At 46.1% G+C, this 24,042-nt stretch overlaps 3 protein-coding genes across 32 annotated transcripts in view; 1 reads left to right on the top strand and 2 right to left on the bottom strand.

The window, feature by feature from the left end:
* Window positions 1-279: 279 nt before the first annotated feature.
* TP53I3 (tumor protein p53 inducible protein 3) lies at window positions 280-6,543 on the bottom strand. 2 transcript variants are annotated; one of them, XM_072770922.1, is made up of 6 exons: window positions 6,241-6,543; window positions 5,764-6,118; window positions 4,033-4,300; window positions 2,611-2,823; window positions 1,340-1,536; window positions 280-579 (listed from the first exon to the last, which is right to left on the bottom strand). In XM_072770922.1, the coding sequence occupies exons 2-6, from the start codon at window positions 5,899-5,901 to the stop codon at window positions 397-399; spliced, it is 999 nt and encodes a 332-aa protein (XP_072627023.1). In that variant the 5' UTR covers window positions 5,902-6,118; window positions 6,241-6,543; the 3' UTR covers window positions 280-396. The 2 variants fall into 2 exon arrangements, with proteins under 2 accessions (XP_072627023.1, XP_072627022.1); XM_072770921.1 differs by having other exon boundaries at window positions 5,764-5,917; window positions 6,241-6,542.
* Window positions 6,544-13,528: 6,985 nt separating this feature from the next.
* PFN4 (profilin family member 4) lies at window positions 13,529-19,461 on the bottom strand. 6 transcript variants are annotated; one of them, XM_072770907.1, is made up of 5 exons: window positions 19,336-19,461; window positions 18,569-18,699; window positions 17,861-17,998; window positions 17,009-17,114; window positions 13,529-13,744 (listed from the first exon to the last, which is right to left on the bottom strand). In XM_072770907.1, exons 2-5 carry the CDS (start codon window positions 18,683-18,685, stop codon window positions 13,716-13,718), a joined length of 390 nt encoding a protein of 129 aa, XP_072627008.1. In that variant the 5' UTR covers window positions 18,686-18,699; window positions 19,336-19,461; the 3' UTR covers window positions 13,529-13,715. The 6 variants fall into 6 exon arrangements, with proteins under 6 accessions (XP_072627008.1, XP_072627004.1, XP_072627005.1 ...); XM_072770903.1 differs by having other exon boundaries at window positions 19,303-19,450; XM_072770904.1 differs by having other exon boundaries at window positions 18,973-19,438.
* Window positions 19,462-19,583: 122 nt separating this feature from the next.
* Window positions 19,584-24,042, top strand: part of LOC140601641 (protein FAM228B-like) — a 48,928-nt gene continuing 44,469 nt past the window's right edge. For 12 of the 24 annotated variants that reach the window (XR_012004638.1, XR_012004635.1, XR_012004633.1 and 9 more), the window contains exons 1-2: window positions 20,224-20,652; window positions 22,695-22,763. Coding sequence is in view for 18 of the 24 variants with exons in the window: in XM_072770895.1 (XP_072626996.1) it covers window positions 20,551-20,652; window positions 22,695-22,763 (171 nt within the window). In the remaining 6 variants the exon portion in view is untranslated. The other 12 variants (XM_072770884.1, XM_072770901.1, XM_072770885.1 and 9 more) reach the window with 12 other exon arrangements.

The raw sequence follows: 24,042 nt of genomic DNA, 5'->3' as shown, positions 1-24,042 counted from the left end.
GGGGCGGGGCGGGGCTGCGCCCAGGTGGGCGGCGGGAGGGCGGGGCCTGGCCCTCGCGGCCGGGGCCTCGGGCAGGTGCGCCCCGCGGAGCCTCGGGGTGGTGGCCTGCGCTGTTCCCGCAGCCGGAACTGCCCGCCCCGTAGCGCCCCCACTGCTCGGGGCTTTGCAGTTGTCCCAGCGGCGCCGGCGGCCCCGCCTCCCGCCTCCCCGCCCCGCCCCGCCCCGCCCCTCGGCGGCCTCAGTTCGCGGTCGGGGGCTGCCACAGTGAGACGGCCGCCCTTCGCATCTACTCTTTATTTCCTTAGATGGGCTTTAGGTGGGCCAGTGGGTTCCGCGGCGGCCTGCGGTCGCGCCCGATCTCCTTCCTCGGACCGCGGACTTTCTCCAGGGCCTCCTTCACCGAGGCAGCTGCAGGACGATCTTGCCCACGTTCTGGTTGCTCTCCATGTACGCGTGGGCCTCCTGGATTGCAGTCACGGGGTACACCCTGTCCAGCACCGGCAGTAGACGTTGGGGGCTCTCCGTGGAGAAGTGGGGCAGGATGTGTTCTGTGAAAGCCTCCACCAGCGTCTGCTTGTACTTAGATCAGGAAAAGGAGGCCATCAGTCCAGGCAGGGCCCTAACCTTGCCGCTCCCCGCCCTGCTCGGCCTGGCCTTTGTGCGCTCTCCGAACCGTGTACACAGCTGAAAATGCGCACAGGCGGTACCTAACCCCTTCACTACCAGCACGCTGTGCATGCCCGCAAATGTAGAACCTCACTTCTGTACCAGAGAAAGACTGAATCCTGGACTAAAATATTAAAATGTAAAGCAGGGGGTGACCACAGACAGGACTATACAAGCTGAGTTCAAAAGGGATGTTTAAGCTCTGAGGCCCCACGGGTGTGAAACCCTAGGCTGGGAAACATCCCCCAATCTAGCACCTGCTAGAGTGCCACACAGATTTCCATAACATGTAACCTGTTGAAGGTAGAACCTTAACCTTACTCACCTAAGAGGCTTTTTTTTTAATCACACTGAGTTCTGCCTTTGAAGGCAACATCTTGGCACTATTAGAAGTATCTCCTAATATTATCAATGCTTTTTTCATTCTGTTAGAAAGTTTAAAAAACATATGAAGTATTAGCTACCTTCTTTCTGAGATGTTGAGACTTCTATGGACCACTTTTAATTAGTTCTGTGAAAATGGTTACTTATTTACCCAAAAGGGGGGGGGGGGGTTTCTACATAGGCTCTCTAACATTAAGATGTGTGAAATCTTCCTTTCTTGCAGCTATGTAAACACATCACACTTTTGTGGGTAATAATTAAATTGCATGTTTTCTTTTTACTCATTTACCTTTTTGTCCCTGGATCTCAGCAGAGTGGTGATCAGACTTCCTCGTTTAAAAAGTAGCTTTGAAAATAGAGGTCCACTGATGTCCGTTCCTCCCATCAGGCCATAGAGAATCCAGCGACCATCAAGAGCCAGGCAGTTGACGTTTTTCTCCCAGTAGGATCCACCTATGCAGTCTAGAATAAGGTTGACTCCAGCACCTTTCATACGAAACACAGATTTGTAATGCTCGTCGGACACAGAATGCTTTGTGCAAAATAAGATTCCAGGGTACATTTGTGAATATATGGGTATACAGACAGGTGCAAATGGTATATCTATAGGTTGGAAATAGAAACATTGCTCATAGAAACGTTGTTGCTGATGGAGTTTAGGTAGCTGAACTCTATAATACATGTGTGCTCTACAGTTCATCTTTTATGATTCCTAGCCACAGCAAGGGGGAAATGGGGCAATACCATGACCTGATATCTCTCTTGATCCCCCTGTAAGTACAGAACCCACTGACACCCAGTCATGAATGAGAATAGAACAGGAGTCTACAGGGCAGGTGGGTTCACATCTAAATTATGAAGTCTCTGGGATCCCCGGGTGGCTCAGCAGTTTAGTGCCTGCCTTTGGCCCAGGGCCTGATCCTGGAGTTCCGGGATGGAGTCCCACATTGGGCTCCCTTCGTGGAGCCTACTTCTCCCTCTGCCTGTCTCTGCCTCTCTCTCTCTCTGTCTCTCATGAATAAATAAAATCTTAAAAAAAATAAATTATGAAGTTTCTGCACTGGGTTATCTGATACATAGTTTTGCTAGCTTTGGTTTCATCTCTCCTTTTTGGCTCATGGAAAAATTGAAAGGGATGAGCCAAAAATATACAGATTTGGCTTTGGAATACAGAGGCTCACCCATTTAGGGAGCTACCATCCTAACCCTACTATGACCAGCACTAAACTGGTCTCTGCCCCACACTCCTGATAACCCATTGCAGAGTGACTTGGAAGAAGAGGTCTTGGATAATTCCAGTCCAACACTTTGTGATTCATTTGGTCTCTAAAATGTGTATCAATGATCACTTACAAGAATGCACACAGAAACATTTTATTCCTAAACAGTGCCTGCCTGTCTCCAGAGATCAAACACCGGAGTACTAGAATTTGGCTAGGACAGCTGCTGTGCATTTAGCAGAGGCAAGACAGATCCAGAGCACTGGCAAACTCCAGGCTGGTGAGGGTTTGATTTAATCATCTCTGAAATTCCTATTGGTCTGCAGAAGCTATTGTTTACCTTTGGTGAATTTCAGTATTGCTTCAGAAAAATCCTCTTCTTTGTAATTGAATCCAGCAGCTGCTCCAAGCTTTTCTGCCATCTGAAGCTTGTGCTGGGAGCCAGCTGTGACTAGAGGAATAGCTCCAGCCATCCGGGCCAGTTGGATGGCAGCTGTGCCCACACCACTTGCTCCGGCATGGATTAGCACAGAGTCTCCAGCCTGAACGTTTCCTGTGACACAAAGTACAGGAACCATTGTCTTTACAAGTGCTACACATTCCCCATGCAGGCATATTATACCCCATGCACCTGCCCTGGCCCACCAAATGCCAAATCTCTTGCTCTCTTAAGAGAGCATAATGACAGCTCTTTATTGTTTTCCTGCCTCTTGTCAAAGTGGGAAACAACCTTTTGAAATACTTCCTCCATAGGAAGCAGCCACATCCATAATGTACGTTTTACTTATGGAATAACACTGAGACATGCATCTGACATATACCTTAATAAGAATAACCGCCATTCTCACTGTCACCATCTGAAGCCAGTTCCTCTTATGTCTGAAACTGGCCTCCAGCTGGTCTCACTGATCCAGGCACCACGCACAATCACCAGGCTCCTCTTCCTAAAATGGAGCTTTCATTACCTCACTTTCTCCTCAAGATATAAAGTGGTTCTCAGTGGGCTTTTGCATCAAGTCCAGACAATGTACCATTCAAGGCCACTAAAAGCCAGTCCCAGTCTCATCTTTCACAGATAATAATCATCATCCTTCCGAGTGGAGCAGCTGATTTCACCTTGACACTCTCCTAAGCCACCTTGGCCTGTCTTCTGTCCCATCTCAATTTTACCCATCCTTCCAGTCCTCCTTTTCCAGAAAGCTCTCTCTGACCACCCATGGCCACACTAACTCTTCCCATCTTGACTTTCTATTGTAGTTGGAAACAAGGCCATCGTCTGAACTCTGTGGTTGTCTAATTCCTGTGCATGTCTTGTCTTCCCAGTTTCACTGAGCTCTCTGACAGCAGGGACAAATCATCTTAGGTTCCCTCCCATTAGCCCCTGGCTGGCTTCAGTGGGGAGGAATAAAAGTTGATTGGCCCCTTCTACTGCACTAGGGCTCGCAGAGAGAAGCCCAGCAGGACTTTGTGCGGCTGGGATGACTGGTGGGCCTATGATGTGAAGATATGCACATGCCTTCTATCCAGTGCTTTCCAGACTTTCTATCTGCTAACCGTGATTTTCAGCCTCAACATCAGGCCATTGCTAACATGGTATGAGGACCTGATACTACTAGTAGTACATTAGAATGAGGTGCTGGGGTTGGGTATGGCTTGGCGGCCAGCCCAAAGGTGCCCCAGAGGACTGCTGGGTTTTGAGGTGGGGGAGTCATGAAGTAACTGAACCACACTGTATAGAGTGAGTTTGGGGGGGCCTCCTCACCCAAGAGATGTAATAGCTGGAAGGCAGTAAGCCAGGCCTCTGGGATGGCTGCAGCCTGGGATAGGGTCAGTCCTGCTGGGATGGGCATGAGGAGCTCTTCAGGGACAGTGACATATTGAGCCTGTCCCCCGCCGGGCAGCAGAACCATGGCTGGGTCCCCAATCTTCCAGTGCCCCTGGCAGGCAGGCCCCAGCTCTGCTATGTGTCCAGATGCTTCCAGTCCTAAAATGCTGCTGGCTCCTGGGGGTGGGGCATATCGGCCTTGTCTCTGCACAAAAAAGGGTGCACTAAGTGGTGAGCAAGATCAGAAATGTGTATGTCACTATCCCTGACCCTCTACCAATAGCCCCCCTTTTTCTCAGAAAAATCAGGATAAAGTCAGGTTTTATAAATCAGGAAAAGAGACAGGAGAAGTAATTCAAATAAGACACTGAAGGTCGGGGGCAGCCCGGGTGGCTCAGCAGTTTAGCACTGCCAAAGAGCCCAGGGCGTGATCCTGGAGACCCGGGATTGAGTCCCACATTAGGCTCCCTGCTTGGAGCCTGCTTCTCCCTCTGCCTGTGTCTCTGCCCTCTCTCTCTCTCTCTCTCTCTCTCTCTGTTCTCTTATGAATGGATAAATAAAATCTTAAAAAAAAAAAAAAAAGACGCTGAAGGTCACATAATCAGTGGATGTCAGAATTGGGAGCTATTAGCTATTGACTTTATCTAAATGCCTTGTTTTACAAATGGAGGAACTGAAACCTGCGGAACAAAACCGTGAACTCCTTTTTTTTTTTTTTTTAAATATTTTTTTCTTTATTTATTTATGATAGTCACACACAGAGAGAGAGAGAGAGAGAGAGAGAGGCAGAGGGAGAAGCAGGCTCCATGCACCGGGAGCCCGACGTGGGATTCGATCCCGGGTCTCCAGGATCGCGCCCTGGGCCAAAGGCAGGCGCCAAACCGCTGCGCCACCCAGGGATCCCAAAACCGTGAACTCCTTAATGATAGTTCTTATATATTTAAGTGCCAGGCTTTGTAGTCACTCACTGCAATCCTCAGAAGCCTCTGACTAGAGGTTTCAGAGTAAAGTGAAGAAGAGAACGTGAGCAAAGAGTGTGCACTAGAACCATTTGAGGAGCTTTTTCAGAGTATACATGCCTGGGTTCTGGTCATGCTTATTTTGGAAAAGTGCCCCAGTTGATTCTGGCACACATTTCTCAATTACCCCAATTGATGCAGGTGGCTCAGTTTAGCACTTCAAATAGCAAAAAAACAGAAGATTCCTCGAGTACAGTCCCCTGCCAGTTCCAGGGCCCTCAGAGTGGAAAGAATGCAGACTTTGTAACCACAAAGCCCTGGATTTGAATTACAGCAGCCCTGTGTGGCCTTGGGCGTATTGCTTAACCTCTGCCCCTCAGTTTCTTTATCTGAATAATAGGAATGGTAAGCGGGGTTGCCTGAGGGGTAAATGTGATAGAGCAAGGCCTAGAGCCACAACCCCCTCAACAAATGGTAGTTCCCATCTCCTTATCTGGAAACTGGAGCGGATGATGGATTAGCACAGGGTGGCTGCTGCTTTGTAACTATCCCTGTATGTGGTCTTAGAAGCCCCAGCACACATTCTGCAGACACGTCTTGATGCGTGTGACTGGCAGTGCCCTAGGTCATTCCTCCATCCGTCTGGTGAATGTTTACAGAAGGCTCTGGAGTCCCACCCTGCCGCAGCCACAGCCTGACTCTTGGGTACCTGAAGTAAATCGGCACGGTTCAGGGCGCTGGCCGCCACCTTCAGGAGGACTTCGCCCTCTACTGGGCTGGGCTTGGCCACCTCCTTCAAGTAAAGGTTTTCGGGTCCTCCCGGCTCGTCGAAGTGCACAGCTAACATGTTCTCCGAGGACACCCTAGAAGCAAGGGAGGGAGCCCGAGGCTCTTTGCGGAGCGCAGCGCCCCCTGCCGGCCAGCGGCTTCCCTTTGGGTCTCCAGAGGGTCTGGCCCTCGCCGCGCCCCGCCCTCCTTCCTGCGGGGTCCCTGCAGCCTGCGGACAGATCCCTCGCCGAGGACACCAGTTAGGGCCGATGGGACGGGGACAGCCCCCGGCTTGGCTGCAGCGGACGGGGAGACACGGAAGAGCGTGAGGCAAGCTGCGCTCCCTCGGAGTTGGGAGCCACCCCCACCCCACCCCACCCCACCCCACCGGCCCGGGCGTGGGTTCCCGGACACTTACTGGGGCCCCACTCTTCCACCGCTTCCGGCGGCGCGGTCCTGCGCTCGCGGCCCTCGGGCGCCTGGAGGAGAGCCCTGACCCGGGGCTGCCTCTGCTGCGAGCGCCAAGGACCGCGGGGCTCCGGGCAGCGTGCCAGCGGTGGGACTGGCCCGAACCGACCTCCAGTCCTGCTCCTCCTTCCCCTTTTAAGATGCAAAGTTAGTGACAGCGAATCAGGTTCTCTCTCTCTCTCCGCCTGGGAAACCCGTCTTTCTTCCGGCTGCAGGACATGTTTCAGCCCTCACTGCCTGCAGAGAAAGCGTCCTCTCCCTAGGGATCTCACTCTCTCTCTTAAATAAACGAAATCTTTTTTTTTTTTTTTTAAGATTCTATTTATTCATTCATGAGAGACAAAGAGAGAGAGAGAGAGAGAGAGAGAGAGAGATGGGCAGAGACACAGGCAGGGGGAGAAGCAGGCTCCATGCAGGGAGCCCCATGCAGGACTCCATCCTAGGTCTCCAGGATCAGGCCCTGGACCAAAGGTGGCACTAAACTAATAATAAACTAATACAAGAGAGAAAAGTGGAAAAGATTCTGGAAGAGGAGGAAGTAGGCCAAGACACAAAGGGTTGAGCCAGAGAATAAGATTAGTTTGGGGATCCCTGGGTGGCGCAGCGGTTTGGCGCCTGCCTTTGGCCCAGGGTGCGATCCTGGAGACCCGGGATCGAATCCCACGTCGGGCTCCCGGTGCATGGAGCCTGCTTCTCCCTCTGCCTGTGTCTCTGCCTCTCTCTCTCTCTGTATGACTATCATAAATAAACAAAAAAAAAAAAAAAAAAAAGATTAGTTTGGCCTTCCCTTCAAATGTTTCCCTGTAGAAACATATATATCCATACCCTGCATGGTGTTCAGCACCTACAGAGAAGTCCTTCTTATAATCAAACCCACTGTGGCACCCAGCTTCTGAACCACCTCAATTTCCTTCTTGGAGCTTGTGGTCACCAGGGAAATGGCTCTAAACATTTTGGTCAACTGAATGGGGCAGCTGTGCCCACATCTCCAATGTCAAGAGGAATGAGCACTGTCACCCCCTCTTATATATCTCTTATGGCAACAATCTAAGTTAGAATATACTTAGCCAGACACCTGGGTGGCTCAGTCGTTTAGTGCCTGCCTTCAGCCAAGGGCATGATCCTGGAGTCCTGGGATCCAGTCCTGCATTAGGCTCCCTGCATGGAGCCTGCTTCTCCCCCTGCCTGTGTCTCTGCCCATCTCTCTCTCTCTCTCTCTCTCTGTGTCTCTCATGAATAAATAAAATCTTAAAAAAAAAAAAATACACCGAGCCAGTAAAGGCACAGGGGAGAGAAGATATAGGGTTGGCTTTGGAAAGATAAACTATCTATTTTACTGAGGGTGTATTGAGAGACAAGTCAAGGGTCAGGTTGGGCCTGGGTCACAGAAGGCACTGAGTGGGAGGAGCCATCCAGAGTTTCAGAGCTGGGTTTGTGCAAAATCAATCCAGCAGGCAAACAGAGTTGAGGATCAGAGAGTTCTGAAGGGGCCTCCTGAGCCAAGAGTCTAGAGGGCTCCTAGGACAGCCAGCCCTAGGACAGATGCCTGGGCCAGTTTGATACCCTCTTTTTTTTAAATTTTTATTTATTTACTCATGAGAGACACAGAGAGAGAGGCAGAGACATAGGCAGGCTCCACGCAGGGAGCCTGACGTGGGACTCCCGGGATCATGCCCTGGGCCAAAGGTAGACGCTCAACCACTGAGCCACCCAGGTGTCCCTGATACCCTCTTTGTATAAGATAAGTGGAACAAGAGTCTATCCTCCACTGCCTGCAAAGGACCCAGAAGGACTGAAGGACAGTTTCCTCCCTTCTGGAGATGAAGACAAGCAACTGGAACTGCTCTGAGAAACCTGGTTTTGCCTCACATCAGTCATAAAAATTGCCCACAATTGTTGTCTGTATGGAGAACAGGTTCTATTGACATTGGGGTTAGAGGCCAGAGTGTGTCAGTGCACCGGTGAGGGACTCAGAGATGAGGGTTAGGGCAGTTAGAGGTCTGAGTTGGTGTCAGCAGTTAGCTTTAGGTGACAGGGCACGACTGGTAGGAGGAGTCTCCAGGGGTTGAGGGTCTTCCTCACTCATCCAGTGTAGCAGCTGGAAAGCAGTGAGCCAGGCCTCCAGGATGGCTGCAGCCTAGGGCAGGGTCAGTCTTACCATGGTGGCATGGGCATGAGGAGCCCTTCAGGGACAGTGACATATTGAGCATGGCTCCTGCAAGGCAGCAAAACCTGCTGTGTCCCTGATCTACCAGTGCCCCTGGCAGGGGGCTTTAGCGCTCCCCAGTGTCTAGATGTCTAGAGTCCCAAAATGCTGCTGGCTCCTAGAGGTTGGGAGTAAGTGGGTCTAATAAGAGGGGTCCAGGGTCCAATGTCAGTCCTCTTGTTTGCTGAAGGCAGATGGCCATCCCATGAAGCAGGTGCTTTTCTTAAAGCACGTCCTACTCCAATTCCCTTTCTGTCAAGATCCAAATTTTGGGATTGGGTGGTGATTTTTGCAGCAGTATTTCATGGTCTCCCACATCTCTGGCCTCTAGAGTCTCCTCAAAGGTTTATATTTTAGCAGAACAAATAAGATCTTCTGCATTAGGAATGAGATGGAGGCACTGATCTGACATTCAGTTGCTGTTGCTGCTGCTTTAAGTTAAACGGTGTTGAGGGCCCAGAATAATGTCTTCCAGATGTCCAGCGGGGTCCCAGCTCCTTCAAAGGCTTTTGCACAGTGCCACGGAGTCACCTTGAGGCAACAGCTGCTCTGGTGACCAAGCCTAAGCTTTGGCAGCCCAGCAGCTCAGTGATGACTTGTGGTTCTGGAGCAGAGTAAGGGCTGACAATTTTCCTTGGAGGAGCTGGAATAGCTCACGTCTCAGTTGTTCATGCCAGCTACGTGCCTGCATGACTTCCTCTGGGCTATTTCTTCCCTCTCTCCTTGGGAACTCCTCACTGAGGTTGGTGGGGCAAATCCCAGGAGCAGGGACTTGGGAAAGCTCTGGGAGAGAGTAGGCTTGGAGTCAGACTAGTAGGGTCCTCTGTCCCCATCTTTTGGGGCCTGCTTCTTTGGCTACCCGTCCCTGTCATCTTCCTGGACACACATCCATGTGATTCAATGTCCAAGGCACTTCTTTCTCTGGGCAGTGGTCTTCACGCTTTATTCTCAACTAGACAAAATTTTAAAGTTGATATCCTAAAATATTTAATCTTAAATTTAAATAGTGCAAAAGATATGATCTCTGGTCATAAATATTAACATTTAAAAACTTGTATCAGGCTTTTCTTTATTTATTTTTAAAGATTTTATTTATTTATTCATGAGAGACACAGAGAAAGAGAGGGAGAGGCAGAGACACAGACAGAGGGAGAAGCAGGCTCCATGCAGGGAGACCAACGTGGGACTCAATCCTGGGTCTCCAGGATCACGCCCTGGGCTGCAGGCGGCGCTAAACCACTGAGCCACCCGGGCTGCCCTGTATCAGGCTTTTATTTTATTTTAATCTTATTTTAAGACTTTATTTATTGATTCGTGAGAGACACAGAGAGAGAGAGGCAGAGACACAGGCAGAGGGAGAAGCAGGCTCCATGCAGGAGGCCCGATGCAGGACTCGATCCTGGCACTGTGGGATCATGCCCTGAGCCAAAGGCAGGTAGGTGCTCAACCGCTGAGCCACCCAACCATCCCTGTATCAGGCTTTTAAATGTATCAAGTAGAATCCAGATTTCAGAATAATTTGATATTTATAATCATCCACTAAAAATGCACAAAACAGTTCTTTAACAGTTGGAAGTTTTAAAATGTCATTTTTCTTCTAGTACTCATATTTTGATTCTACTTTTCTCAGAGAATTTTATACTGCTGTATTTTATGCTTTATTGATCATTTTTACCTAGAACAAAAATGTATATGAAAACTGACCCTAATTTAAAAAGTTATTTCCTGGGATCCCTGGGTGGCGCAGCGGTTTGGCGCCTGCCTTTGGCCCAGGGCGCGATCCTGGAGACCCGGGATCGAATCCCACGTCGGGCTCCCAGTGCATGCAGCCTGCTTCTCCCTCTGCCTGTGTCTCTGCCTCTCTCTCTCTCTCTGTGTGTGACTATCATAAATAAATAAAAATTTAAAAAAAAAGTTATTTCCTGTGACCATAGGGCTCTAAGTGTTAAATTTCTTCTGGATTTTATTTTTTATATATATTTTAATATTTATTCATGAGAGACACAGACTGAGTGAGAGGCAGAGACACTGGCAGAGGAAGAAGCAGGCTCCTCTCAGGGAGCCCAATGTGGGACTCGATCCCAGATCTCGGGATCATGACCTGAGCCCAAGGCAGGCGCCCAACTGCTGAGCCACCCAGGCGTCCCTCTTCTGGATTTTATTATCATTACCATATGACAATATTCTTAGTCCACAGTTGATCAAAACATTATTTTGAATTTTTATATTAATTTAAGTATTATTTTAAATATTAATAATTATTGAACATGAAAAGTAAAATTTTATTGGAAAGACATTTCTTAATGACCATTGGAGGGGTTGAATTTTTCCAAGTAATTATTACGTCTGTGGATGAATATTACTCATTGCTGGAATGAGACTGGGATCAACATTAATTCTCTTCCTATTTTTCATTTTTATAGACAAGCTCTGGTGAACCTAATTTGCATAAATTAGATGGGGAAAGAGAATTTCATTATAGGAATGTCAGCCAATTCTCTGAATAGCTCTGAGTTATATGATTAAAAACTATATAATGATCTATCATGAAAAATTATTTTCAGTGATCTATTACCTGGCAACTTAATTAGGTCTTTCTTCAATTTTTTTGAAAGCAAAGACTTGGGAACCACTCAACCTGTTAAGGATTTGTTACCCAGCCATAAGTGTTGTTCAGGTTCTTAGCTTCTGGGTTTATACCAACAAAGTTTTGTGAAGATTTATCAAATGATTATTAATTATATCTGCTATTTTTTCCACTTAGAGACACCTTGTTTAAATTGATATGCTCACAAAGGATCCAGAAAGCAAAAATGTTAATTTTAATATACTTTTGCCAAGACAATTTAAAAAATCAAATCCTTCTACCTTATCATATACTTCAAATATATTTTCATTAACATCTTGGAGCTGTAGACTTAATTATGAAAAACATCTGTGACGTTCAGTCCTCGTTGTTAAATAATCAGCCAAATAAAATTACTTTCTATCAGAGAAGGTTTCTCATTTTTTAAGTAATCATGTTAATACATGTCTTATGACAATCATCTTGCTTCTGAATTTTAAGAAATAGATAAGACATAGAGCCTTCCTCTCCTAGACAAATGATAAAAAGATTTGCACTATTTCTCACTAATGCTCTTTTTACTTTATTCTCATGGAACTCTACTTCACATATATATGATGTAAAATTTGACAACAGGGGATGGATTTTTATTTTACTTGAGGGAGAGAGAGAGAGAGCAGGGGGAGGGAAAGAGGGAGAAGTAAACTCCCTGCTGAGCAGGGAGCCTGATGCAGACTCCATCCCAGGACCCCGGGATCATGACCTGAGCCACCCAGGTGCCTCCAGAGGATGGGTTTTCAGACATACAAAATATTACAAATATTTTGAATTTTCCTTTCCTCTGGCACACTGCAATTTTTGCACTCCAAGCCAAGCATCACAGTAGACTGGGGCTGGATGAGAGTAGACCTTTCTTTCATATGGAAAGGGAGCTTGGGGAGGGGAGGTGGGAAGCTAGAGCTGATGTGACAGTCACAGCAGTTTTACGCAAGTACATATGAGAGTTGAGGATCTGGGAAAAAGTTAATTACTTAAATCCATTCATGTCCCCCCCTCCCCCCCTTCTAAAGTCTTTGTGGACCTCCAGGACACAAATCTCTAGTTTGGAAACCCCTGATGTTTCAGAAGATCATCTAGTCCCCGGGTTCCTCGGTAGCTACTAGGTAGGTGCCTACCATCAAAGAGTCACTTTTGTGGGTCTCTCTGAATAGCTGGACACAGTTTTGTAATGAGAATTACAGGAAATAACTGGACAGATCTGCATAGGAGGGCTCCAGACAGTGAGGCAGTTGCCTTGAGGAGGTTTACAGAAAGGGCCCCTACTAGGCACCCAGCAGTGCCATGGGTGTGTGTCCAGGAAAGGCTGGCTGATCAGCTGGTGAGCAGGCAAGAGGCTTCATGATGGCCTTTACCACTTTAGAGATCACTGTGGTCCAGAGTCAGACCTTTTGCCTTGCAGGCTCAAAACCCCAGCTTGACAGCATGTGGAGGGGGTATATAATCCACATGACTTAAGTTATAAAATCTAGATGTCAGTGTACTGATTTATAAAGAGAAGTCATTGGCATGAAGACTGATGTTAAAATCTATACATAGATCTACATGGAAAGCCCCAGGTGGCATGGTTTTGGAATTCAGAAAATTGTACCTTGCTGCTTGATAAGACCAAGAACTATAAGAGGTCTAGGACCTGATGCCAGTGGTGTAAGGTGTTACCTTCTCAGGGACACCTGAAACTGCACCAACCAGACTGGTCTGGAGTTGCTATTAGGGGAAAGAAAGATCCATCATGCCCAGAAATGGTGAGGGTAGAATCCTGAATTTTCAAAACAGGTCCTATAACTCTCCACCCTTATTGTCCTGACCAGGAAAGGAGATGAACCCTTTCTGGAGAAGAGTGCATTCATTAATCACACTAAGTAATGTAAAGTAGCAGGGAGATAGAGTTAAAAATATTTTTGAGTTGATTCCTAAAAAACTTTTTGACTTTTGAAAGGCCTTTCCAAAGGTCAACAAAAATTAGATGCCCTCAGATAGTAGGGAGTGTGGAATGTCCACCAAATTCTCTGACTAGTGGCCCAAAGTGTGGCCTTTGTGTTGCCCTCCTCCAAAAGTCCCACAGGGGTGGACCAGATGGATGTCACACTCGTAGTAAGCTGCATTGCAGGATGGGACCACTGAGTTCGGGGAGCTTAACTCTTTTATAGCAAGCAGTAAGATAGTCTGCTCTTTGTTCTGAAGTGAGGCATTACTTCATTGTTCAAGGTTGCTTCCTGAAACATTGCCCTGAGAAATGGCTTGGATGAACAGTGGTTGGGCCCTTACATTCTTGGCATACCCAGCAAGACATATGGGAGTACAAAACACTCATGGAGGAATCTCTCAAAATATATGCCCCAGGCAGCTATCAGGGTTCTCACACTCAAGCCAATGACCAACACTTAAAAACAAAGAGCAAAAAACATGTAAAGCTTATTGAAGAATTCCAATTAAAGAAGAGGATCTCTTGAAATAAGAAAAATTGCTCCCTTAACTCATTCTTCCCTTTCAGTATCTTTTTCCTAGTGTTTCAACCACAAACTAAGGCATTACTTTTTCTTCAGGATCTATTCCCTAAAATAATAAAAGCTGTCTTTCATAGTCCTCTGATGACTTAATTTCCTTTTCTTCTTAGATATTCTCCTGAAAAGAAACAGAATCTGGTTATTATTTGTGAGCAATGAATTGTCAATACAACATGCTTCATTATACTTATTCCACAGACATTGGGAGTGACTACCATGTGCTAGAGATGAGAGATACAAGGATGACTGGATAGCTAAGACCCAATCTCTGCTCTCAAAGATATATATATATCTCCTAGAATCTTTCATAATAAAACATTTTTAAATAGTCATAACTCTTCATTTCCCAAATTTTCTATAATTATCATGTAGAATTTTTTGATAGAGAAAAATATAAGAAAACAGAAGCAAAGGAAACAGAAGTAATGAGACAAGTAACTGGTTCCTTAGTAGGTGTTAGCCTCAACCATCCCTCATGAGAATCCAACCCCTTCCGAGATAGCCTGTCCCTTCCTAGAGCAGTGGGATTTTAGTAGCATGATACCAGCTATCTCCTTCTAACTAGTACATACTCTTTGGAGTCTTTTGTGATCCTAAACCAGAATCTAAACCTTTACTGCCAGCCACAGAATCTACTTTACATGGTCAGGCAACATCCCTGGTCACCACAGGAGACCTGGGGAATTAGCTCTGGGCCCTAACTGGTAGGATAGAATCTGGCCTCTTGATAGCTTAATTGCCCATTTTCCTAGCCTCATTTTCTATATACTTTTAATTAGCCCAAATCTACAGGTTTGTTTTTTTAAGATTGTATTTATTTATTCATGAGACACATAGAGAGAAGCAGAGGCAGAGGGAGAAGCAGACTCCATGCAGGGAGCCTGACGTGGGACTCGATCCCAGAAATGTGGGATCACTACCGGAGCCGAAGGCAGACACTCAACTGCTGAGCCACCAGGCATCCCTACAGGTTTGTTTTGTCTTCTTGCTCCAACCCTAGTCTACTGAAACTGAACCTCCCTCAAATTTTGACATGTGTTCAGAAAAAGGTTGTTGTTAATAGATTGTTTCTTCCAGGTTGGATAGAGTTCCTTCTATTAGATGCTTCCAAAGTTGTGTCCTGTCCAGGCTCAGTCCTGTTTACTGTTAGAATACCTCATTGCCAGCTATGTAGCATGGTTTATGAAACTCCATGCCAGGAAATATTTATAACGACTGGGAAGGTCTGTGCATACATACATTTGTGTGTATTTTTTTCTGTGATGGTACTTATTTTCTCAATTTTTTAAGATTCATTTCTCTGAAATCTTCCCTGATTCTGTTAGGCAAAAGTCACTCATTTATTTGCTCATCCAATATGTATTATTGCTTACTCAACACTAGACACTGTCTTAGGTACTGAAGATAGGAGATTAAGACACAATTGTTTTGTTTGAAGATTTTTAAAATTTATTCATGATAGACATATATATATAGAGAGAGAGAGAGTCAGAGACACAGGCAGGGGGAGAAGCAGACTCTATGCCGGGAGCCTGAAGCGGGACTTGATCCTGGGACTCCAGGATCACGCCCTTGGCTAAAGGCAGGTGCTGAACTGCTGAGCCACCCAGGGATCCCCTGAAGATTTTTTTTTTAAAGATTTTATTTATTTATTCATGAGAGACATGGAGAGAGAGTGAGAGGCAGAGACATAGGCAGAGGGAGAAGCAGGCTCCATGCAGGGAGCCTGATGTGGGACTCGATCCCAGGACTCCAGGATCATGCCCTGGATGGAAAAGAGACACTCAACCGCTGAGCCACTGAGGTGTCCCAAAGACTTTCTGTAAAAAAGATTTTCTTTATTTGAGAGAGAGAGAGAGAGACAGAGAGAGAGCACGAGTGGGATGGGAGTGGGGAGAGTGGCAGAAGGAGAGTATGAGGAAGAAGCAGATTTCCTGCTGAGCAGGGAGCCCCATGTGTGGGGCTTGATCCCTGGACCCTGGGATCACACTCTGAGCTGAAGGCAGACGCCCAACTGACTGAGCCACCCAGGTGGCCCTGAAGATTTTATTTTTTTATTTTTTATTATTTTTAAAAATATTTTTATTTATTTATTCATGAGAGACAATAGAGAGAGAGAGAGAGGCAGAGACATAGGCAGAGGGAGAAGCAGGCTCCCTGCAGACAGTGGGACCCGATACCAGGACCCCGGGATCATGACCTGAACCAAAGGCAGATGCTCAGCCACTGAACCACCCACATGCCCTGAAGATAATTTTATTTAATTAATTAATTAATTAATTAATTAATTCATGAGAGACACACAGAGAGAGAGACACAGGCAGAGGGAGAAGCAGGCTCCACGCAGGGAACCTGATGTGGGACTCCATCCCGGAACTCCAGGATCACACCCTGGGCCAGAGGCAGGCGCTAAACCACTGAGCCACCCAGGGATCCCTTGACAAGTCTTTGAAATAGGCAGTGACATTCTTCTAGGGACTCAACTGCCTCGATGTTAATACTTTGCCAAGGACAAAAGGCAATCCTAGCCCAAACCCCATGACCCCGTAAGTCTACTTTAACATAAAATTTCTTTCTTTCTTTTTTTTTAAGATTTTATTTATTTATTCATGAGAGATACAAAGAAAGAGAGAGAGAGAGATTGAGAGAGGCACAGACACAGGCAGAAGCAAGCTCCATGCAGGGAGCCAGACTTGGGACTCAATCCTGGGACTCCAGGATCACACCCTGGGCTGAAGGCAGCGCTAAACTGCTGAGCCATCCGGGCTGCCCAAATGTAAAATTTCCTTTGGAAACCTCCTTTATCTCTATCCTTCCCCCAAGATACATGTTGTTAATCATTCCCCAAGCATATGACCCACTGATATACATCTGAAGGGTCTCATGACTGAGTTTTTACTCAATAGTAATAAATGATCTTTCCTAACAATAGCTAATCCCCTCAAAATCCTGGAAACCTTGTTCCCAAAATACCTGGGAGGCTTACGCTACCTCTAACCCCCTCCCAACTTGAAAGTGTATAATGGGCCACTCCTCAGGACCCCAGGGTGGCAGCTCTTTCTGCCTACCTGTCCTGTCCCCATGCTTTGATAAAACCACCATTTTGCACCAAAGATGTCTCAAGAATTCTTTCTTGGCCATAGGCCCTAGACCTCACCCCACCAAACCTCACCTATATTCCAAAACAGCATCACCTGGAGTCCATTTTTTGCAATGGCTGTTACACTCCATTGTTCCAGTGGATCTGTAAGTAACCCTAGTATCCTTCCAATAAATTCCTCCTTTCCACCCTAGGTGGTTTGTATTGGCTCTTAGTTACTGACAGTGAGAAGATCTGACTACCATAGGGAAAGAGGCATGGGGGAGCGGGGGACAAACTTACCCAGCTTCTCTGTGGCTTCCACACAAACACTAGGATACATGCCTTCGGTGTAAGTTGCCACCAGAAGATATAGATGGGTCTTCACAACCACCACACCAGTTTTTTCCTGGATAAAAGTAAAACAGATTGTTTTCTTTTGATTCTAGTCACAGGAGTAGCAGTTACACTATGGTCTCACTTGTGCCATTTCTTTACTTCCATACACTCCTATCTGTATTTGGACTCTTCACTATTTTCCACTAACTTAGTTGTTTTTTCTAAAAAAATTGCGAACTTGTAATATTGTATGTGTATTTAGAAAAAGTTCCCCAACTGACTGTAATATACCCCTATCCTAGTGAGAACTGATATAATGAGAAGGTAATACATTTTGGAATTGGACAGCTTTGGGCTTGAATCCCAGTGCCTCCATTTTCTGCAGCATGACTAAGGAAGTTATTTAACCTTGTGAGGCTACTTACTTTATAATGCTGATGAAGTGTGCTTAACCCATAAGATAGGGCATCCAGTAAACGTGAATTTCATCTCCTTATTTCCTTATTGAAGATGTCTTAAGTATAAGAATGCTATAATTTTTTTTTTTTTTTTTTTTTTTAGATGAAGGAGGATGTAGAGTATAGAGTACTGAAAAGAGATACTTCAGGCAAGGTTCAGTTGATAGATTCTGGAATGAATAGTTCTCAACTAAGCTCTCCGTTCGTACTTTCTTTCACATATTCCTTTCTAGCATTAGATTTCTGTCTCAGACATTGCCACTGGAGTAAAAGGCCTAATGTTTTATAAACGAGATCAGCAAATTGGAATCAAATTCTTAAGGTTTTACCGAGCTGTCTTCAAATCCTGAACACTCACATTCTTAGCATAAAGAGAATAGTCATCTGCCCGGATACATTTGTAATCCTTTTCCTTGAAATACAATCCTTCTCTTCTGGTTTGTAAAGGGTTCTTGGCGAATCCATTCACAAGTGTTCGGACATCACCAGGCATTACCTGCAGAAGTAAAGAGTGAGCAAACTGTGGCAGGCTGGCCAAATTTGGCCCACATTTGTTTTTATAGGCTTGCAAGCTAAGAATGGTTTTTACATTTGTAAGTCAGTAGATTTAAAAAGCACTAGAATAGGGACGCCTGGGTGGCTCAGCGGTTGGGCTCTGCCTTCTGGCTCAGGGTGTGATGCTGGAGTCCTGGGGATCGAGTCCCGCGTCGGGCTCCCCGCGTGGAGCCTGCTTCTCCCTCTGCCTGTGTCTCTGTTTCTCTCTCTCTGTGTGTCTCTCATGAATAAATAAATAAATCTTTAAAAAAAAATAAATAAAAAAGCACTAGAATAGTATTGTGTGATTTGTAAAAATTACAGGAAATTCAAATTTCAGTGTTCATAAAGATTTGTTGGAACATAGTCACCCCCATTCTTTTATGTATTGTATATGCCCTTTTTCCTATTAAAACTGCATAGCAGTTGTGACACAGGTCATATAGTCCAGAAACCTAAAATGTTTACTATGGATTTTTCCAAAAAAAAAAAAAAAGTTAAAATGCTTACACCCAAACTTGCTTTTTCTTACACTAAATCCTGGCGATGCCACACACAAGCTTCGCTCCTGGAGTTTGATGAGTGCTGCACTGTCCACATGCTTTGTTCCCAGGAGGGTATCTAACAGCAAGTTCTGCAAATGACTCATGTGTTCCCTCAGCTCTGAAAAAGGGAACCACAGTTGAAAGGATTCGCTCTGGCCAGCTTTGAAAAGGCCCCTGAATACAAACCTCCCTAAGGCCCTTTCTTTGGACAGTTTTCAGCGTGTGCGCTCGGGAAGTAGTGAAAATGAAGAGTGAACACGGTGGTCCGTCATCAAATAGCCATCAATAAATACTCCAGGAGGAAAACGGAAAAACCACGGTTCACACGGTGAGTTTGGAAAATCACTGCTCTTCATTATCTAGTTACGCTAATGGTTCGCATCAGAATCACCTGAGATTATAAACCCAAACACCTGCGAGGTGCAGCCACTGATGCAATCAGCGGGTTCTGAGTCTTCACGTTCACTCACCCCTGACCGGCACCGGCGACTACTATGGGCCCTGATGCAGGGGTCTAAATACACTAAAAAGGCATTTAAAGCGGCATTTTCCGTACAAGTCCCCACGTTTTGGGCCGTCCTCACAGGGACAACCTCCACAAACACTCTTCCTTCTAGGGGATGCTGAGGGCAGGCGCCCCTTTCCGGACACTCCCGCGCAGTGGTTTACCCCACGGGGGTTCCAAGAGGGACTAGAGGCGGGGGTGGGGCGCGGGGCTAACTAAAGTCCAGTCGTGCCGGCTGGGGAGGCGCACAGGACTGGGAGGGCGCGGTGACCGAAGCCAGAGCAGAAAGGACCACGCAGCGACGAGACCAAGGAGACCAGCGCTCCGCCGACGTCTGCACGGTAGCCGGGCAGCGGCTGGTCAACGGACGCGGGGGAGGGCGGGGCGGGAAGGCGACGGGCCTAGCTATTGGCTGAGACATCTGCCCGTCACCGAGGAGCGCTCCTGTTTGGCTGGCTAACCACGCCCCGCCCACCAGGGTCGGCCCCCACAGGCGCCTCGGTGACTCCTCCGCGGCGCTGGGCTCGCGTGCGCAGTTGCGCGAAGCTTAGGGACGTAGCCGCGGGGCTCCGGCCGCTTGACAGAATCCTGACTTGTCGTCTGTCGCGGCGCGCGGCTGCGTCAAGGAGACACTGGACGTGTACATTCTGTCATTCTGAGGCGACAGGCCCGAGCTCACGGGGCTGAGGGACTCGGCTGGCGCGCTCTCCGGTCGCTGCCGACCAGTGCGGGGCGGTGGGCCGTGGGGCCGGAGCCCCGCGTGCTGCAGGGAGCCGAAGGCCCAGCCAGCCTTGGGAGGGGCGGGGGGCTGAGGTACCTGTGACGGTCTGCAACTTTCCTGTCAGGCAGGGCGGAGCACGCACGCCTCTTGTTGACGGGGTGGGAGGGAAGGGACGGGGCGGTGGGTGCTGTAGGTCTACAACGGGTGCAAGCCCTGATGACCGCTTCCCCCCTCAGATGACGGTCCTTCTTCTGTGAGTAGGGGATGGGGGGGGGATGCAAATTTTGTGTGAGAGCCCCTCCCCCTCTCCAAGCAGCCCTGCCCGTGCGGGTTCCGTAGCCAGAAAGTCGCAGCTCTTCTCGGGGGTCCGCGTCCTGAATCTGAAAACTGCTGCAGCGCGACCCCTAGAGGTCTGGGTGGTAGTTGCCGCGCCGGCTCGAGAGGGCAGTGCTGTGGAAGGACGTGGGAAGCCTGGAATTCCGGGGGGGGGAACGCCGGGGTCAGCCCGGGGAGAACCTCCTCTGCTTCAAAGTGGCTAGGTCTGAAGGCCTCCCCAGAAGCTGTGGTGAAGGCCGCCTGTGAAGGAAGGTGGGGGTGGCTACTAATTCAGAATCCGTTCCACATCCGTTCGTGGTTGCAAAGATTGATGGTGAAGTAGCAGAAAAGGAGGGTTGTGAATTCTCATTAACTGAATAAGCTGCATTTTTAAAGTTTTCCTAGGGGCTGTGTTATTTGTGACCGCGATGAGAAATTTCGTCAGTGATGATCTGATAACTGACAAACTTCACAGGCCCAAGAGCTCGAAAGACTGGTTGGAACCACAGCCACTTTATTTGGTGGAGGTAATAGTAACATGGCATTTTGCATTTTTGTATTTGAGTAGTTGCACTGAAAAGTGGCTTGTGCTTAGTATTTTTCCTGTGTTTTCTATTTCGTTGCTGCTTTTTATTCAGTCGCTACTAACTTTGTGTTTGGTATTCATTTTCTAGATTGTTAAGGTGGGTTCATTGTTAATTATCTTTTCTATATAACAAAGTTACAAACTTTGGCCTGAAGCACTCTTTTAACTGCATCACTGAAATTATAGATGTTTTTTAAAACTATTGTAATTTCTTTTTTTCCAAACATCTTTATTAAGGTATTCACTGATAGACCATGAACTGCATATGTGTAAAGTGTACAGTTTGATAAATTTTGATGTATGTATTCATCACCACAATCAAGAGAATGAACATATTCAGTGTTCTCAGTTTCCTTTTTTTTTTTTTTTTTTAAGATTTTATTTATTCATGAGAGACAGAGAGAGGTAGAGACATAGGCAGAGGGAGAAGCAGGCTCCCTGTAAGGAGCCGAATGCGGACTTGGACTCCATCCCAGGACCCTGGGATCATGACCGGAGGCAAAGGCAGATGCTGAACCACTGAGCCATCCAGGTGCCCCTCAAAGTTTCCTTGTGTCTCTTTTGACATCCTTCCCTCGTTGCATACCCTCAGACAATCCCTGATTTGCCTTTTGTCACTATACTTTAACATTTAAAAAAATTTATACAGGGGATCCCTGGGTGGCTCAGCGGTTTGGCGCCTGCCTTTGGCCCAGGGCATGATCCTGGAGTCCCGGGATCGAGTCCCACGTCAGGCTCCCAGCATGGAGCCTGCTTCTCCCTCCGCCTGTGTCTCTGCCCCTCTCTCTCTCTCTGTCTATCATAAATAAATAAGTAAATAAATAAATCTTTAAAAAAATTTATACAAATGTAATCTTACAGCATGAATTCTTTTTGTCTGGTTCTTTCACTTAGCATAATTATTTTGCAGTTCATCTATATTGTGGCATGTATCAGTACTTCACCGCCAGCCCCTGCTTTTTTACCCCCCCCCCCCGAATATGCTAGTTTGTCCATTCAACTAATGGAAATTTGGTTTATTTGCATTTTTTGGCTATTACAAATAAAGTTAGCAACACTCATGTACATGGACATATGCTTTCATTTCTCTTGGGTAAGTATCTAGTTGTGGAATGACTGGGTCATATAGTAAGTGATTCTAACTTTTTATAAAACTGTTAAACTGTTTTCTAAAGGAGTTTGCCCTCTACATACATAGTTCAAGGATCCACCAGAGATTTGGCCAGTAATGTTGTGAAATTTGTGGCAACTCCTCTATGGCTCTCTCATTTCAGGTATTTCTCCTTTGACTTTCCAGCTCCTATGGTTGTCCTGAACTCTGTCTTCTAGTTCTTTTTTTTTTTTTTTAAAGCTTATTTTTTTAAGTAATTGTACACTCAACATGGGGCTCAAACTCACAACCCTGATATCAAGAGTTACATGCTCTTCTGACTAACCAGCCAGGCGCCCCTGTCTTCTAATTCTTGAATTCAGTAAAACAGCATGTTTCTGATTTAAACCATCTGCTTTAGTTCTAATGGAGGCCTGCTTTTAGACAAAAGTCCGTAAAAACTGAAAGCTTATGCCAGTGCTATTCTCTTTTTCCAAGGATTGACTACGTTCTTGTTTCTCTCTGCTTTTGGTCAGACTCCAGTGTTTTCAGATTGTTGTTTTTTATATTTTTGTCCTGAATATTAATTCTGTACCTATCTTGGTTTTTGAGAACAACAGGTTTGCCAGGAATAGCAACTCTAGTTTGAGTTTTAAATTTTATTTTTTTTTTATTTTGGAGAGATAGTGAGTGGGGGGTGGGCAGAAGGAGATGGAGAGACAAACTGAAGCTGACTTCATCTGGGTGAGGAGCCTGACATGTGGCATGATCTCGGACTCTGAGATCATGACCTGAGCCAAAACTAGGAGTCAGATGCTGAACCAACTGTGCCACCCAGGGACCCCAATAATTTGATTTAAGATTTGATTTTCAAAATTTAATTCTTGTCATTTTAGGCATTAGCTAAAGAAGATATTGATACAGCTATTCAATCAATATTATATAGAGAAAATTATGTAATTAAGGTAAGAATTGGCTACAGAATGTGTCATAATTAAAAATTCTGTTTATCCATTTTAGATGTGCGTCATCATTATACAAATTTTATTTTATTTATTTATTTTTAAATTTTTATTTATTCATGAGAAAGAGAGAGATAGAGTTAGAGACACAGGCAGAGGGAGAAGCAGGTTTCCTACAGGGAGCCTGATGTGGGACCTGATCCCAGGACCCTGAGATCATGATCTGAGCCAAAGGTAGACCCATGGAGCCACCCAGGTGCCCCTCATTATACAAATTTTAGAAAATATAGAAAATAGAATTGAAAACACTCAGCTCTTAGGATTAACCTTAAGAGATCTCTGAGACTTTAATTGACTTCTCTCTCTCTCTCTGCTTAAAAATATTTCTTTACTCATGGGGGGGGGGCAGAGATAGAGGGAGAAGAAGGGAGCCCTATATAAGGCTTGATCTGAGGACCTCAGGATCATGACCTGAGCAGAAGGCAGACAGTTAACTGACTGCCAGGTGCCCGCTTCCTTCCTCTCTTTATATGTTGTGGGGATTCTTTCACAGATACTTTTATTTTTTAAAAGATTTATCTGAGGGAGAGAGAGAGCAACAGAACAACAAGCAGGGGGAGGGGCAGAGGGGGAGGCAGACTGCCCGCTGAACAGGGAGCCCAATGTGGGGCTCCATCCCCGGACCCTGAGGTAGTGACTTGAGCCAAAGGCAAATGCTTAACTGAGTGAGCCACCCAGCACCCCACACAGATACTTTTATAGAAGAGTTTTCCCCAACTCCTTTCATCTAGTGGAGATTCTGTAGAGTCACTGTGTATTCTTAAAAGTTTTAAGAGCTATTTTTGGAAGACGCTGACCAGTTATTACTCAGGTACGCATAGGTAAGAAGAAGGCTTTTTTTTTTTTTTTTTTTTTTTTTTTTTTTTTTTTAAGGCTTTAACTCTAACAGGATGGGCTTATTTATAAGGCAAGATGAAGGTCCATGTAGAATAAACATTGGAGTGGGTAGCCTATAAGGAAAAATTTTCTTTAAGAGTTGTTTAAAAATGAAAGAAGCTATTCAGTAAGAATAGTTGGAGAGTGCTATGACCTGAAGCTAGGGAGGGATATAACCTAGAGAAGCTCTCAAAGTTCTTAGTTTATTTATTTTTCATTTTGAATTTTATGTTGATTGTAGGAATCACATGATTTCATTTGCTAGATGAAAGATAGATAAGTGGATAAGTTTTAGTTGATAGTCTAAATCATTTTCTTTACAGGCTGCTTGCCATTTCATCCAGGT

This window comes from Canis lupus, chromosome 12 (genome assembly GCF_048164855.1).
Source record: "Canis lupus baileyi chromosome 12, mCanLup2.hap1, whole genome shotgun sequence".
NCBI lineage: Eukaryota > Metazoa > Chordata > Mammalia > Carnivora > Canidae > Canis > Canis lupus.
Note: the sequence above shows the minus strand (reverse complement) of the source record. Positions and strands in the feature narration are given on the sequence as shown.